General features: G+C 44.3%; 1 protein-coding gene across 2 annotated transcripts in view; it reads left to right on the top strand.

The window, feature by feature from the left end:
* Positions 1-16,073, top strand: part of ERGIC1 (endoplasmic reticulum-golgi intermediate compartment 1) — an 83,561-nt gene that overhangs the window by 32,566 nt on the left and 34,922 nt on the right. For both annotated transcript variants that reach the window (XR_014543130.1, XM_083594233.1), the window contains exon 3: positions 8,360-8,432. Coding sequence is in view for 1 of the 2 variants with exons in the window: in XM_083594233.1 (XP_083450359.1) it covers positions 8,360-8,432 (73 nt within the window). In the remaining variant the exon portion in view is untranslated. The remainder of the gene's footprint in view (positions 1-8,359; positions 8,433-16,073) is intronic.

Genomic DNA, 16,073 nt, shown 5'->3' with positions numbered 1-16,073 from the left:
TAAAGCTGATTTATTGTAGAACTGACATTCAGCAATATCTATCTATCATCTATCTCCAAGTTAGGTTTAATGCAACTAAGTCATTTAAAAAGGCTTTTTAAGTCAATACAATTTTACTCTGGTATTACTGATTGAATGCGTTATTTATTTTATTTAGAATTTTATCCACATGTCTGCCCCATGTAAAGTGTGGGAGGTGAATTTATTCTTTACATCAACCTTCATCAACCCTCCAGACATTTTAGACTACAGTTCCCATCAGCCCAAGCCATCAAGGCCAGTGGTCAGGCATGACTAGAGTTGTATGATCCAACAATATCTGGAGGGCACCAGATTGGAGATGACTGCTTTACATGAAGAAGGGCACACCGGGAAGCGGAAGCAAAACCCTGTTTCCTCCCTCCCCTTCACTTTGCTGTGCTCCATTGTTTTAAAGAGATTTTTGCCCTGCATCCCTTTTCCCCATGTGTTCATTTTACTGTACAGATGATGCCCCACCACACTGTGAATGGGGCATGTGAATGGGCCAAGTATGTTGTTCCTTAAAGGGAAACATGACTTCTAGCCAAAAGAAAAAATACTGTATTTTTCGCTCCATAAGACACACTTTTTTCCTCCTAAAAAGTAAGGGGAACCATCTGTGCGTCTTATGGAGCGAATGTGTGGTCCCTGGAGCCGAATTCCCAGGGGGGAAAAACAGATCGTGCTCTTTTTTTTAGAAAGAGGGAAGTGGGTGTTGAAACAAAGCCGCTGAGCAGCTGATCGGCAAGTGATGGGAGGGAGATAAGGGACTCTAGTGATAAAGGAGGCTGCCTGGGAGGGGGGAGGTAAAATCACATGGATCCTCAGGATTTTTGCATTGGGTCACCCCAAATTCACCATCAGATCACATAGCATGTCCATGGCTATAGCCGGCACCAAAAAAATCACACATCCACTGTTTCATTCAGAATATTTTTTTTCTTGTTTTTCTCCTCTAAAAACTAGGTGTGTCTTATGGTCAGGTGCGTCTTATGGAGCGAAAAATATGGAAGTTTCTCCCCACCCACCTCCACCAAATATGAGATGGTGTGAGGATGAAGGTGGAAAAAGCCATAAGATGGCTTTGGGAAGTGAAAATTGGGCAGGGCAGGCACTGTGATACAGGTTGGTGTTAGACTGTGAGGAGGAAGAGACTTAGATGGAATTGAATATAGAAGAGAAATAATAGATAGATGTGCAAGAAGGGCATTCATTAAGGGGGGAGAATAGTACGGCTTTCAACAGATTCTGTTCTTTGGTGCTAGCTTAGCTTTTATTTGAGAGACTGTGTCATTTATATCATGTCATGCTTTGCTGTGCCTGAGGGCTTGCATCCCTATCAGAGATCTGAACTTTCTGGTCTTTGGCAGTTAGAAGGAGCCTGATGAACCAGTTTGGGCTGCTTTGAACACAGTTTTTTCCGCTTTTAACCAGCCTAAAACAAACCCCTGTATTCAGTACAGATGAAGTCTTAGGAGAATGTCACCCTATGCCTTTTGGTTCCTCCTTTGTGTGTCTTTACTGTGGGTTGGCCACTATAAAAATGGATTTTTTCTTCCTCTTAAATCTCTCTATTTTGAGGGCCCCTTAATTTGTATCTCCTACTCTCATTGTGTCCTCCTTTCTCTTTCTACCTACTACTACAAGTTCTAAAGTTATGGACATGGCCTTTCTCCAGCTGTAATAACTATTGTACATTGATCACACATCAGTAGGCTCCTTTTAAAGGCCCTTGATAGTAAATTCTTTCCCTTGCAATAATTTGAGGAGCAATGAGAGATTTCCCCCTCAGACACTCAATTCCTGAGGCTACGCATTTGCCTTCTGTGTAATTCCAGATTCTGGGGAAGGTGACTCTAAATGTATTTGCTATGTGACTTGAAAGAATTATTGACAACATCCTTTCTTGTTTCTTTGGAGTTTTGTGGTCTGTTTTGGCATAACAAAAAGTAAGAGACGAGGGTGATGATCAAAAAGGTTACATTACAGGAATGGGGAAAGGGGCAAAATCTGATAGAGGGGTGTTGTTTGGCCATTGCTTGAAAACTTGCCCTAGAGCTCTAGGCAGTGAACAGAGGATTGACAGGTCACAGAAAACAGAAAGTAAGAGCTGCCAGAACTCTGGATTCAGTTTATGGAAGCAAGCATCCCCCCAGGCAGTCTTCTTCAACCTGGGGTCCTCCAGATTTGGGCTACAACTTCCATGAGCCCCGCACAGCATGGCCATTGGCTTGAGATGGTGGCTGCTTCCCCCACCACCTCCGCCCCAGCTGGATGTGCATTCTGATGTATGTCTACAGATCAAGCCTCAGAAAGAAATCAAGAGAAAATAACGCAATAAACTAAAAGCAGATAAACAATGTCAGGAGTAATGTAAAAAGACTGTGCTAATAGATTATTTTTGTCTGTTTTTGCCCTTTTGTTTTGAAGCATTTTATTTGCTTTCATCTTTTGCTAATTTTTTATTTGTTTAAAAAGTAATTCTATATTATGACCAAATTAGTTTTTATGTATACTTTTGTACGCTGCCCTAGAATCTTTTAATGAAATACTTTAAATTATTATTTTTAAACACTACTAGAGCAGATCAACCATAAACTACGGACGTAATCCACATTCAATGACTTTACCTCCGAAGAGCAGGCAAAAGCCATCATAGAATGCAGAAAATGAATGGGAATGGTCAGTGCAGGGCATTTACCCCTTTTTCTTGTCTGAGACCAGCTGTGTTGATCAGCCTTACAGGAAGTTGTGTATGACTGTAAACTCCGGGATGAATTGGAGTTGAGGGGAAGGAACCTTCCTGGAAAGGATTTCCCCCCCTGCCTCCATCCCCAGCTACTTTTCCTATCCCTCACAGACGTGCCCTTTTGGTATATCTAAGAAGGGGAGATTTGGATCATGCCCCTAATCCTTGATATGTATGGTTAAGAAACAGCAACAAAACAGGTGCCAAGCTTCACAATTTCATGGCCTGTCTTACACTGTGGCCTTTTTATTTCCCCCAGGATTTTTGTTCTTAAATATTTTTAGTGCTCTTTGGATCTGTTGTGTAAAGATCATTGCTAGTTTTATTGTATGTTAGATAATTTTCCTTATTGCATTGTCATATTTTATGGCTTCATTTTTCTTCCCATGTAAAACCACCCTGAGAACCTTTGTTATTGGGCACTTTGTAAACACTGAAGATTTAAAAAGAAAAAAGAAAAGAATTTTGACTTCCATTGCATATTTATTTGAAACTGCCAGAAGTAACTCTGGTTTTTAGGCTTGTACAGTCATGGAAGTCATCCCAAAATAGGAATTGCCAGCCTTTTTGAGTCTCTGGTCACATTTGGAGAAACTTTCCTGGGGGGTGCATGTACCACAACGAAGCACATACCTCAACCTCTTCTATTGACTACAACAGAATACTTACTTCAAACCTAATTTCCGGGGGGAAAGAATGAGAGAGGAGACACCGCAGGCATCCAGGAAGGCCTATTGAATTCATAGGGAGTTGGTCTATTCAGCATGGCTACTAACTGTGACAGATTGGAGCTTCCATTTTTCTATCTCTGAATGCTAGGTGCTGGGAATAAACAACAGAAGAAGCCTGCTACCTTCATGTCCTTGTAAATTTTCCAGAGCCATCGGGTTGGTTGCTGACGCAAAACAGATTAGTTGGCTAGATGGCTCTTTGATGACCATGTTCTTCTAACCTGAAACCAACCCTGGAGGAAAGACTGGATGGGGGAGTGGATTGATTTAGACAGTGTTTCCCCCTCTAAGCCACCTTCCTCCACTGACACATGACTCACCCAGGGGTTGTGCTGGTATGCTTTCTCTTTCTCTGTCTGCAGGCCAAGCAGAATGAACATGAACTGAGTGAAAACACAAAGGGTGGAGGGGAGAACATTTAGCCAAAGTGCTTACTTTTTCTGCAACCATCTCTCCCACTCTGTCCTCCTTCAGTCTTCCAAGCAGAGGTGACCAGCATGAGCCCTGCTGTGGGAAAGTCAAATGGCAGCAGGACAGGGTTGGACATAGTGCTTAGAGACACTGCTTTAACCATTCAGCTCCCTTCATGGGTCTTGAGAGCCCAAGATCAGAATTTGCTTTAGATGCAGATCTTTAATTCCTGAACTGCACACAGGTGACAAACAGACAGGAGGTGACTTTAATCACCTGTATCTTTAGGGGTGCTTTAAACCCCTTCTCTTGGTTGGTATCATTGTGTATGTGGTTTCAATACATATTTAAATATTTGCCGTATATACATCTAATAAAGATGTTTTAAAATATTTTTAATTTAAGTGTAAATTACAAAATCACATATATGTCATCTGCACAATTTTAAAAGTCTACAAATAGGACCTAATTATAAGACATTGCCCATTTGCTGTGGTTTCTATAACATAATCCAAATTCAGTTAAAACTGTCAATAAATTAAGATAAATATAGAAATTGGACTATGTATCATAGTAAACAAATATATATTGCAGGAGAAAGTTTCTGTATTGTCCTTTAGCTCTGTAAGAGAGATTTCTTTTTGGCAGGCATCATTAGAAGTAAACCTGGCATAGTTCATTTGGACAAATGGCTGTGTCCATTATTTTTTCCCAGATTTGTCCTGTCATTTCCAAGCTAACAGCACTGTGATGATACACAGAGCAAAGTTTAGAGAAAGAGGCCCTGCCTATGGGGATTGGCTGAATGGTGGAATGCCCTGTCATCGTGACTGAAGAACAAACAAATAGGGTCACCCTCTCCTTAAGCCCTCCTCCCAATACTATTAGTCTATCGTTTTGTGGCATTTCTTGCCTGCTTTTTCCGTGGTGATTCAGCATGGAGTCAGAATGTAGAGAATGTTTGCTTTAATTCATCAGTAAATACCAACCCTGCCCCTTTTAGTTACACCCTTAACACTTGCGGCTTCCCTCCCTCAGGGCAGGTTATTGCTTTTTAGAGACTGCTTTTGAAGAACGTGAAGTACTTTCTGGCAGGGATATCCAATAATATTTCAAAACCTGTCCGAAAACCAGAGAATTGTGGTTTCTTCCTCAGCAGAGATTTTATTAAATTAAAATTTGAAAGTGATACGATTTAATCAGAGTTGTGGTGACCTGCGTGATGTCTCGTTTGTGGTGAACTGTGGTATATGCAAGAGTCCCAGAAATCACCATGGGTGTACAGCACTCCATTTTATGGCAAAAATAGCACATATGAGGCACAATGAGTTGCCAAGGGAAGTGCAAAGGTGCTCTCAGCAAGCCAACTTCGTAATAAAATAAACTATTGATTAGTATAAATGTGCTTTCACACTACAGTGGTACCTCGGGTTACAGACGTTTCAGGTTACAGACGTTTCAGGTTACAGACTCCGCTAACCCAGAAATAGTACCTCAGGTTAAGAACTTTGCTTCAGGATGAGAACAGAAATTGTGCAGCAGCGGCATGGCAGCAGCAGGAGGCTCCATTAGCTAAAGTGGTACTTCAGGTTAAGAACAGTGTCAGGTGGAGAACGGACCTCCAGAACGAATTAAGTTCTTAACCCGAGGTACCACTGTATACTTTTTTGCCTGCTATTGAAACCATTTGTTCTCTTGGGTGCCACAGAGGAACTAGACAGCTCCTCACAAACTGCTGCATTCCTGTGTTCTCCTTTCTGTACTGGTTTATCACACTTGTAAAAAAAATGTAAAACATCTGTCACAGAAAGAAACCCACCACCGCTGCAGTGGCAATTGTCTCTCCTCCTACTATTGCAATTGTATCTCCTACAGAGCAGAGGCTGGTGACTTGACTAGTAGACTACTGGTTTCAAGGTGCTGATATTAACTTATATGTCTTGGGACTCTAGTACCTAATGAGACACCTACTTCCATATCAACTTGTTAGTGATACAAGCAATCTTCTGAGGCTCTCTGCCCCTTGAATGCCTCTGCCACTGATGGTGAGGTGACTGGTGACAAGGGGGAGGACATTCTTGACTGGGGTGCCCTGTTTCTAGAACTCCTCCAAAGCAGATCACTTGATACCTTATTTGTTACCATCTAGGTGCCAGGCAAACCCCATTTTATTTTCCCTGACCATTTAACAACTGCAGTACATTGGTGTTTGATGTACCGTATTTTTCGCTCTATAAGACGCACCAGACCATAAGACGCACCTAGTTTTTGGAGGAGGAAAACAAGAAAAAAAATAGTCTGAATCCAAGAAGCCAGAACAGCAAGAGGGATCGCTGCGCAGCGAAAGCAGCAATCCCTCTTGCTGTTCTGGCTTATGGGATAGCTGCGCAGCCTGCATTCGCTCCATAAGACGCACACACAGTTCCCCTTACTTTTTAGGAGGGGAAAAGTGAGTCTTATAGAGCAAAAAATACAGTATTTTAAATGCATGATGGTTCCTGTAATAAGCCCTAGTGTTTTTTACATGCTTTAATTTTGGATTCTAGTATGTTTGTTTTTATTATTTCATTTTCATTTCACTTTTAATTTGTTTGCCGCCTTTCTATATTATCATACACAAGGCTGTTTACAAGTTGAAGAAACAACCAAACAGACAGCAAAGATTTCACATCTAATAGCAACTTTCAAATAACTTTCTAATAAACAACATATCAAATAAAGCAGTAGTCAATAATGCATTAGAATATAATAGTAAAGAGTAAAATTAAATATCAGCGAACAATAATTAAACAGTTTACACTTAACAGTTACAATAAAGAATTACCAAATTATAATCAATAAAAATATTGGCAAGTCACAATCCATAAAATACTCCAAAACCATGTAAAAGGATCAAATTGAGAAACATGGGGTTGCAAGCCATCCTGAAATTGTTTTGATGAAGGCGTGATGTACAGATTCTCAACTAAAAAAATATGAAGAGATAAATTAGCCTAATGGAACAGCAGTTGCTGGCAGAGACAATGGGTGAAATAAAGCTTCTTGGTTGAGGAGGGCTGCTTGACCCATCTTTTCCCCAGCCAGGGACAAGGCAACTAGTTATTTTCATTGTCCTTTTCTTCCCTGGGCATTCCTTCACTGCCAGAGCAGCCACAACCTTCCTCCCTTTGGGTGCCTGGCAGCTCAACAGCCAGCCAGTAAACTATTGTTAATCAGGGAGGGTGCCTGGCAGACTGACTATGTGGACAGTAGGCGTGTCTTGAGTTGTGAGAGAGAAAGTGGAAAGGACTCCTTTCATCTTTAAAATCACATTGCCCCTTCCCTGTGTGGGACTGCAGGCGGGGGGAGGGGGGAGAGATAAACTGTTTCTCTCTCATTTAGTAGTAACAGCAGTGGTTCTAGACAGCAGCAGCAACAAAAAGCATTAAAAAAATTTTTTTTTAAAAAATATATGATACCGTAAACTAGGGTACCAGAGCTCCAACAACGACGAAAAGTTTTTGTTTCGTTCTTATCGTTAGGAAGACCTAATGAGAACAATAATGCATGTAGACTTGCCTTCACTGAAGCGAACATGTAGGCAATATCTGTGGTTTATCCTATGTTAATGCAGAAACACCACCAGTAAGAATTTGGTAAGTTGCCCCTTTTTTCTGAGTTGAAGCGTTAGAGAGACAGATGAAGGCAAAAGAAATAAAAATGAAGCCAGCGGATGATATCCAGTGTTTGCCATCCTCACAGCAGACCTGTTGAAATCAGTGGCCTGAGTATGACTTAATTGGATATCACACAGTGAGTATAGTGGATGATCTGTAAGGCAGGATATCCTGTTCAGCCATAATTCTCATCATGACGTTTTGGTCTAAATTGCTATCTTTCAGCCTAGCCTAACTCACAGGGTTGTTGTGATAATTTAAAATGGGGAAGAAGGGAACCCATGTATACCACCTCAAGTTTTGGAGGAAAGGTGTGATATAAATTAGATAGATAGGTAGATAGGTAGGTAGGTCATTTTGGAGTTCAGGTGTGCATATACATGTGTGTGTAGAAATACTGTCAAATACTGTCTGGGGTGTTTAAATTAAATTAGCCTTCTAGAGTGGCTGGGTCAACCCAGTCAGATGGGCAGGGTACAACTAATACAGTGGTACCTTGGGTTACATACGCTTCAGGTTACAGACTCCGCTAACCCAGAAATAGTACCTCGGGTAAAGAACTTTGCTTCAGGATGAGAGCAGAAATCATGCTCCGGCGGCACGGCGGCAGCAGGAGGCCCCATTAGCTAAAGTGCTGCTTCAGGTTAAGAATAGTTCCAGGTTGAGAACGGACCTCCGGAACGAATTAAGTGCTTAACCCGTAGTACCACTATATAATATAATATAGTATAGTACAATACAATACAATACAATACAATTAACTAACTTGTCTCCATATGTGTCTTTTCTAGTTTCTGTCTGCTGCTGTTTCTTCATATTGTTTCTCTTCCTGTCTGAGCTTACTGGATTCATAGCCACTGAAATGTAAGTACAAACTATTGCTGTTGGCAATTTCCCTCATGTTAAAAAGTGATCGGTTAAATAATAATTCAGTTTGCGGTTATGTTATATCTAAAACTGTGTTAAGGTAGGGCTGCCATACATCCAAGAATCGGGCTGCAAAAATGATGTCCAGGTAGATTTTTGCCGACGGGGGACAAGCAGTACTTACCTGACATGGTAAGCCTGAGGTTATCCAGGGAATGGATAAGCTCCGATGATGGTATCAGTTGCTGGAAACCACAGAAGAGGAGAGTGCTCTTGTGCTTGAATCCCAGTTGCTGGTTTCCCACAGGCATCTGTTCAGTCACTGTGAGAGCAGGATGCTGGACTAGATGGGCCATTGACCTTATCTAGCAGGCTTTTCTTATGTACAGTGGTACCTTGGTTTACGAACTTAATCCGTTCCAGAAGTCCGTTCTTAAACCAAAGCATTCTTAAACCTAGACGTGCTTTCCTATAGCAACGGGGGACTCAATTTACAAATGGAACACACTCAACAGGAAGCGGAACATGTTCTGCTTCCAAGGCAAAGTTCACAAACCAAAACACCTACTTCCGGTTTTGCATCATTCTTAATCAAAGTTGTTCATAAGCTAAGCTGTTCTTAAACCAAGGTACCACTGTACTCCCTAATTTTGTCTTATGCCATGCCCCCATGGCAGCCATTTTGTGACTGTTGCCCACACTACTTTCTCAAAATTCAACAGGTGCCTACTGGTTCAAAACGGTTGCTAACTCCTGGATTAGGCAAACCCATTGTCTGATAAAGATGTGTGTTGCTGACACAAACTTGTTGTCTATCTGGAGGGGTGTGTGATATTTTCTGAAATTCAGAAGGAGGGAGGAAAACATCAGACCTGAAGTTGAATCAGAAGTGCTGGAGTTTGGTATTCTGAAGCAGGGTTTGACAGTTAATTCAATGTAGATTATTTTACTTAACAGATGACCTTAGTCTTGTTGGATATATTTTGAGGGTCAACATATCTGGGGACAGTACAGGCTTATTGAAACTGAATTATCAATCAATCATGTTGAAAAACTGAGAGAAACACTGGAGTACAAAATAATATATTCTGGTTGACAAGGATAGATAGGCTGAAAACAGAAGAGCACTTCTGTCCTATTAGGTCCTTCTTCAATATATCTGGGGGCTGGGAATTGGGAATATAGTTTTGATGTTGATCATGGGTTATAGAATACTGCCAAATGTGGCTGTTCTGCAGTAACATACATATTGTAATAAATTATTTGAAATATGTATTTTTTTTAACCCAAACAAAAACTAAACCCCAAATCATGTTAGTTCTTTAGACTTTAATTTGTTGACTTCCACCTTCAAGTTCTCTTCCTACAAAACCAAAATCAGGTTCCATCAGTGACATTTAACATAAATGAATCCATCATGGGTAACACGTTACTCACTGGCATCCAGTCCTTATCATGATGAGTTCACTTTGTTTCCCGTGACACATAATTCTTTGGCTATTAGGCATTGATGAATTTTCCTAGAAAAGAGCACTTGAAGGGATAAACTGTGATGTCAAGCCTCTGAGAGATCCTACTCATTTGGGGCTTGATTATGGCTGAAATAAATACAGGAAGAAGGTGCTGTACTGTATGTTTTTCTGATTTCCAAATAAATACTGCATTTTATTTTTATTTTGTATTTGTATAATAGTGTGTTTCAGAGGCGATACTCCTTTTTGGTTTTTAAGTAAAGGTAAAGGGACCCCTGACCATTAGGTCCAGTCGTGGCTGACTCTGGGGTTGCAGCGCTCATCTCGCTTTATTGGCCGGGGGAGCCGGCATACAGCTTCCGGGTCACGTGGCCAGCATGACTAAGCCACTTCTGGCGAACCAGAGCAGCGCACTGAAACGCCGCTTACTTTCCTGCCGGAGCGGTACCTATTTATCTACTTGTACTTGGACGTGCTTTCGAACTGCTAGGTTGGCAGGAGCAGGGACCGAGCAACTGGAGCTCACCCCGTCGCGGGGATTTGAACCACCGACTTTCTGATTGGCACGTCTTAGGCTCTGTGGTTTAACCCACAGCGCCACCCGCGTCCCACCCTATTCTTAGTCCCAGTTTAATGAAGTTCCAGCATATAATGTAACAAACTGCATTGGATATGTTTTGAAGGCAGTTGAAAGTAAGTGTGAGGCTGAGCTTGGCATCTGGTAATTCGGCTCCGAGACAAAAAGGCAGCCTAGGAATTTGGCAAATCTATTGTAGTTGTCGCTGGGCACATTTTACTGCATGTCCCTCTAGGAAACCTTGGCATTTTATTGGTACATATGATCTTTTTGCAACTGGAATGAAAACTGGAAAGACTAACGAGTATATTGTAGTTTGGAATATCAGCCTTGGGAGCAACACATGCCAATCCCCCAACTCATTCCGTGTCTCACATCTGTAGGAAGAAAGGAGAAAGCACAGTGACTGATATCACGAAAGTATTCTGAAGCTTGGCTAATAGTAAGGCACTTGTAGAAAACAGTAAGGATAGATCGTTACTTGGCCTAGTATTGTTACCCTGCAGGCTTTCTGCTCTGCCTTTCGCAACTGTGTAATCTTCCCCAGGCAAATTTTTCTTTCATATCGCTAATCAAAAAGTTAGGCTTGTTCATAGTTCAAATTATTATGCAGTTGTGCACTGAGGAAACTCAACCTGCTTTCCCGGTACTGGCTATTATATTGCGACTCCTTTGGCGTGTTTGTTATTGAGCAATCAAAGAAGACATTCCCCCAAAGCAACACTGTTGTGAAGTGTGGTAATGTGGGAATAGCTACGCTATTGCGAGATCCAGAGGTTTAAGCCAGAGGCATGTATAGGCCACTGATTGTTGAATGCTAGTCATTTGTAAACTCCACACATGGAATTCTGTTTTCCTGGCCCCAAGCAATGGATTTCCTTGGAAATTATATTGCCTGAATCTCAATTTTACCTGGTGTGATGCCTGCCCTCCCCCAATAATTTAACGTTATCTGGTGCTTAGATATTCTTGTGAATGTGGATTGGCCCACAAGGGTTAAAACACAATGTACAAATGCAGCAGGCTTTGTGCAGAAAGGTCAAAAGTATTGTGGAGATGTATAAGGCTTCTTAAGTAGAACAAGCATGAAAAATGTTTCAGCCCCAGGTAAATGTGCAGCAGGGATTCCAAAAGTCTCGAAGAAGGATGCTAGGATACCACTTCTCAAAACAAAGCTTCTTTGTTAACAGCACTGAGAGCCTTTGAGCTGAAAAATGGGATAAGAAATGTTCTAAATATAACTAAATAAAACCTGGCAGATTTTGGTATGGCCCACAGAATTTTTGGAGTAGGGTTGAGATCTGCTAGAACCCATGCTATTTGATCTGGAGTCTGCTTTTGCTCACTTCACTGGTACTGATCTTAGCAGCCACATATTATCTGCATCCACTGTAGGAAGTGTCAGGGAACTGTCATCTGAGACGAAGGAGGTGAAAGGGCTCATGGAGGGTGAGAGAGACCACTCAGCGGAGGAGGGGACCAGCAGGGGGAGAAGTGGAGTTACAAGGGAAAGTGAGTCGGAGGGAGAGCTCAGAGATACTTCAAGCGGGAACAGTGGAGAGGTTTCAGGACCTCCCGTAGGCACACCCACTCCTCGGCGGAAACTGTCGCGCCGAGAGTCCAGAAGACGCGTTTCCGTCAAGGAGCTTTTATGCTGGAAGAAGTTCGGTAAACGCCCACTGTCCGATTCAACGAGCGATTGATGGAGCCATGCTTAAGGAGCTCCATCACAGACAGAGGTTTGGGAACTTAGCCAAACTCTGAGGGATCAGGATTTTACGCACAAGCAGCTCACCATCCCATCACAGCAATCGGACAGTCCCTGAAAGCAGCTTGTGCAGAGAGGCATCATGAGCAACCCAGCTGGAGCCGGAGGAGCAGCAGGAGCTGGAGAAGGTCCAACTCTGGAAGAAAGGTGCAGAGTTTTGGAACTCCAGCTAGCAATGCAAACGGCGAGGCTAGAAGAAAGGAGGGCGCAGGATGCAGAAAAGGCAAAAGGCGTTACACTAGCAAGAAAGATGCCAGGAATGGTGCAGAAGTTTGGGGGGGACCCCAGGAACTACCAAGCCTTTAGGACAGAGATGCAGTATGCTCTTGAACTGCAGTTTAACGACTTTCCCGATGAGGCATCGCGAGTGGCGTTTGTGATTGGCCATCTCGAAGGGGGGGCGAGAGACTGGGTCCGGCCCCTGATGGCAGGGAATAGTGACATGCTGAAGGACGCGAGGAAGTTTTTTCGCGCCATGGATTTGATGTTTTCCAGCGAGATTGAACAGGGACTGGTGCGCAGACAATTGATGGCTTGCAAACAGGGGAGCCGATCGGTTCGTGAGTACTGGACTGAGTTTACAATGTTGATACATAAATTGGGGTGGGACCTATCGGCGGAACCCATTCAAATGCTCTTTGAAGAGGGGCTTTCTTCGGCGGTGAAAGACGAACTTTCCCGGGCGCCCAGGGCGGAGTCTATGGACCAGCTGACCAAATCAGCGCTGACCATTGGAGCGCGCCAGGAGGCAAGAGCCTTGGAGAAGCAGGAGGGGAAAGGAGAGCGTTGGAGGGATTTCCGCATTCCAGAGATTCCAGAACCCAGTTTCCCGCCCGGAGAGCCGATGGAAGTTGGAACAGCGCGCGCGCGCGCAGTTTCAAATCCCAGTGAAGGGAGGAAGAAGGAGGGAAAGAGCGCCAAGAAATGTTACCTCTGCCAGCAGCCAGGTCACTTTGCCAGAGTCTGCCCACAAAGAAAGGAATGGCAAGGGATGGCGGGAGCTGTTGGGGGGAAGGAGGAGGAAGTCCAGGAGCCAGTAAAAGCCACCGCCTGTCTGCCGCTGTCAGGGCACTGCAGACAGGCCAAGGAGCAGTAAAAGTGCCCACTCCGGAACCTCCAAGACCAGCTCTAGTAATAGAGGTGCTGCTAGAGCTGGCAAACGGATACCCACTAAAGACCAAGGCGCTGTTGGACTCAGGCAGCTCCTGTAATTTTATGAGCAAGGAGTTTGCAGCTGAACACCAGATACAGACACTCCCTTTAAGCAACCCCCTGCAGGTCACCACTATCGATGGGAGGGAGCTGTTGGGGGGAGAAGTTAGCCTACAGACCGTCCCAATGGTTATGAGGGTGGCAAGGCACACTGAAAGGATAGCGTTCAATGTAGCCACCCTGGGAGGGGCGCCAGTCATTTTGGGAATGAGCTGGCTAGCGTTGCATGACCCGCTAGTGGGCTGGCATCAGAGAGTGGTCTCCTTTGGGTCAGCACATTGCTTGGAACACTGCAAAGAGGGAAAGGTGCCAGAAGGGGCAAAAGCCTCCCTAGCAGGGATGGAAGTGGCGGACAAAGGGAAGGTGCCCAAACAATACGCTGACCTGAGCAAGGTCTTCAGCGAAAGGGAAGCAGATAAACTACCACCGCATAGAGACTTTGACTGCCAAATTAACCTGGTCCCTGGGGCCCAGCTCCCCGTGGGCAAGCTGTACGCCATGTCAGACAGGGAAATGCAGGAGTTGAGGGAGTTTATTGACAAAAACCTGAAGAGAGGTTTCATCAGAGAGTCCAGAGCGGTGGGGGGCAGCCCAGTGTTTTTTGTGGACAAAAAAAACACGGATAAACCGAGATTGATCGTGGACTACCGACGGCTGAATGCCGTGTCAGAACCAGTGACTTTCCCCATGCCCAGAATTGATGACATTTTGACCAGGGTGAGGAAGGGAAAGATATTCACGAAACTGGACCTGAGAGGAGCGTACAACCTGATACGAATAAAGAAGGGGGATGAATGGAAGACAACGATGTTCACCCCCCTAGGGGCTTTCGAATATCTCGTTATGCCCTTTGGATTACAAGCAGGCTCCGCCTGTTTTCAATCGCTCATGAACCCTGTACTGGGACCTTTGCTCTACAAGAATTGCGTGGCCTTTCTCGATGACGTGCTGATATATTCAGAGAATGAGGAGCAGCATGTAAAGGATGTCAGGGAAGTGCTGAGCCAGCTGCAAGCAAACCAGTTGTGGGTGAAATTGGAGAAGTGTCAGTTCCACGCCAAGGAGGTGGAATTCCTGGGGTACCGCCTATCAGACAAGGGATTAGCCATGGATCCAGGCAAGGTACAGGCGGTGCTGGAATGGAAGACACCGAAAACGAAAAAAGATGTGCAAAGGTTCTTAGGGTTTGGGAACTTTTACCGTAAATTCATCAAGAACTTTGCCCACTTAACGGCTCCCATCACGGACTGTCTGAGCAGCAAGAAGAAATTCGTTTGGACGGCGGAGGCGGAGCACGCTTTTGAGGAATTGAAAAAGGCATTCGCTTCGGAAGAACAGCTCCTGCATGTGGATTTACAAAAACCCATGAGAGTGGAAACTGATGCCTCAGACCGCGCGGTGGGGGCGGTGCTACTTCAGCCAGGGAGCAATAAGTCGGAATGGAGACCGTGTGCCTTCTTTTCGCGTAAGCTGAACAAATCCGAGAGGAACTACACGGTATATGACCGAGAACTACTCGCCATTCACGAAGCGTTCCGGAGATGGAGACACTTACTAATTGGTGCACAGCATAAGGTACAAGTATGTACGGACCACAAGAATTTGGAGTATTGGAGAACGGCACGAGTGCTCAACCAACGACAAGTGAGATGGGCCCAGGAGTTCTCCAAATTCCATTTTGAAATCTGCTATGTGCCAGGTCCAGAAAACATCAGAGCGGACGCTCTCTCTCGCAAACCGGAATATTTGGAGGGGGAGGGAGCGCCAGAAGAGAGACATATTATCCCAGAGGACCACTGGGTGTGTGGTGCGGCCTGGGTGGGGCAAAGAGAACTGGTAGAGGGAACGGTAAATGATGAGTACGCCCAGGATAAGCTCAGAGGTTTAAGGGGAGAGGGAGAAGACCCCGGAGGTTTTGAAGAAAGAAACGGGGCATTGTATTACAAAGGGGCGCTATATATACCAGAAGGGGAATTGAGGGGGAGAGTACTCAAACAGCTGCACGACAATCCCACAGCGGGGCATTTTGGGCAACACAAGACCATGTGGTTGGTGACCAGGGAGTTTTGGTGGCCCAAGGTGAGGGAGGATGTACGGGAGTATGTGAGAAGGTGTGACCAATGCCAGAGAGCCAAAGGAGAAAGGCAGGCACCAGTGGGGTATTTAGAACCGTTACCCACACCAGAACGACCGTGGGAGGCGGTGTCGATAGATTTTATGACTGATCTGCCCAAATCCCAGGGGAAAACCGCCATACTAGTCGTAGTAGACCAGTTAACTAAGATGGGTCACTTTGTAGCTTGCTCACATGCAGTCACGGCGGAAGAGACAGCAAAATTGTTTGTAGAACATATTTTTAGGCTGCATGGCGCCCCCTTGAGGCTGGTTTCCGACAGAGGGAAACAGTTCACGTCCAGATTCTGGAGGAAGCTTATGAGCTTGTTGCACGTAGAGGTCAACTTTTCGACTGCCAGGCACCCTGAGACCAATGGGCAGGCGGAGAGGGCAAACGGTATCCTTCAACAATACCTGAGGTGTTATGTCAATGACAGAGAAAACGATTGGGTCGAAAAGTTGGCACTAGCGGAATTTGCTTACAATAATGCAGA

The sequence above is a fragment of the Podarcis filfolensis genome (genome assembly GCF_964270895.1).
Source record: "Podarcis filfolensis genome assembly, chromosome: 2".
In the NCBI taxonomy this organism is placed as follows: Eukaryota; Metazoa; Chordata; class Lepidosauria; order Squamata; family Lacertidae; genus Podarcis; species Podarcis filfolensis.
This window is presented reverse-complemented; position numbering and strand designations above follow the sequence as displayed.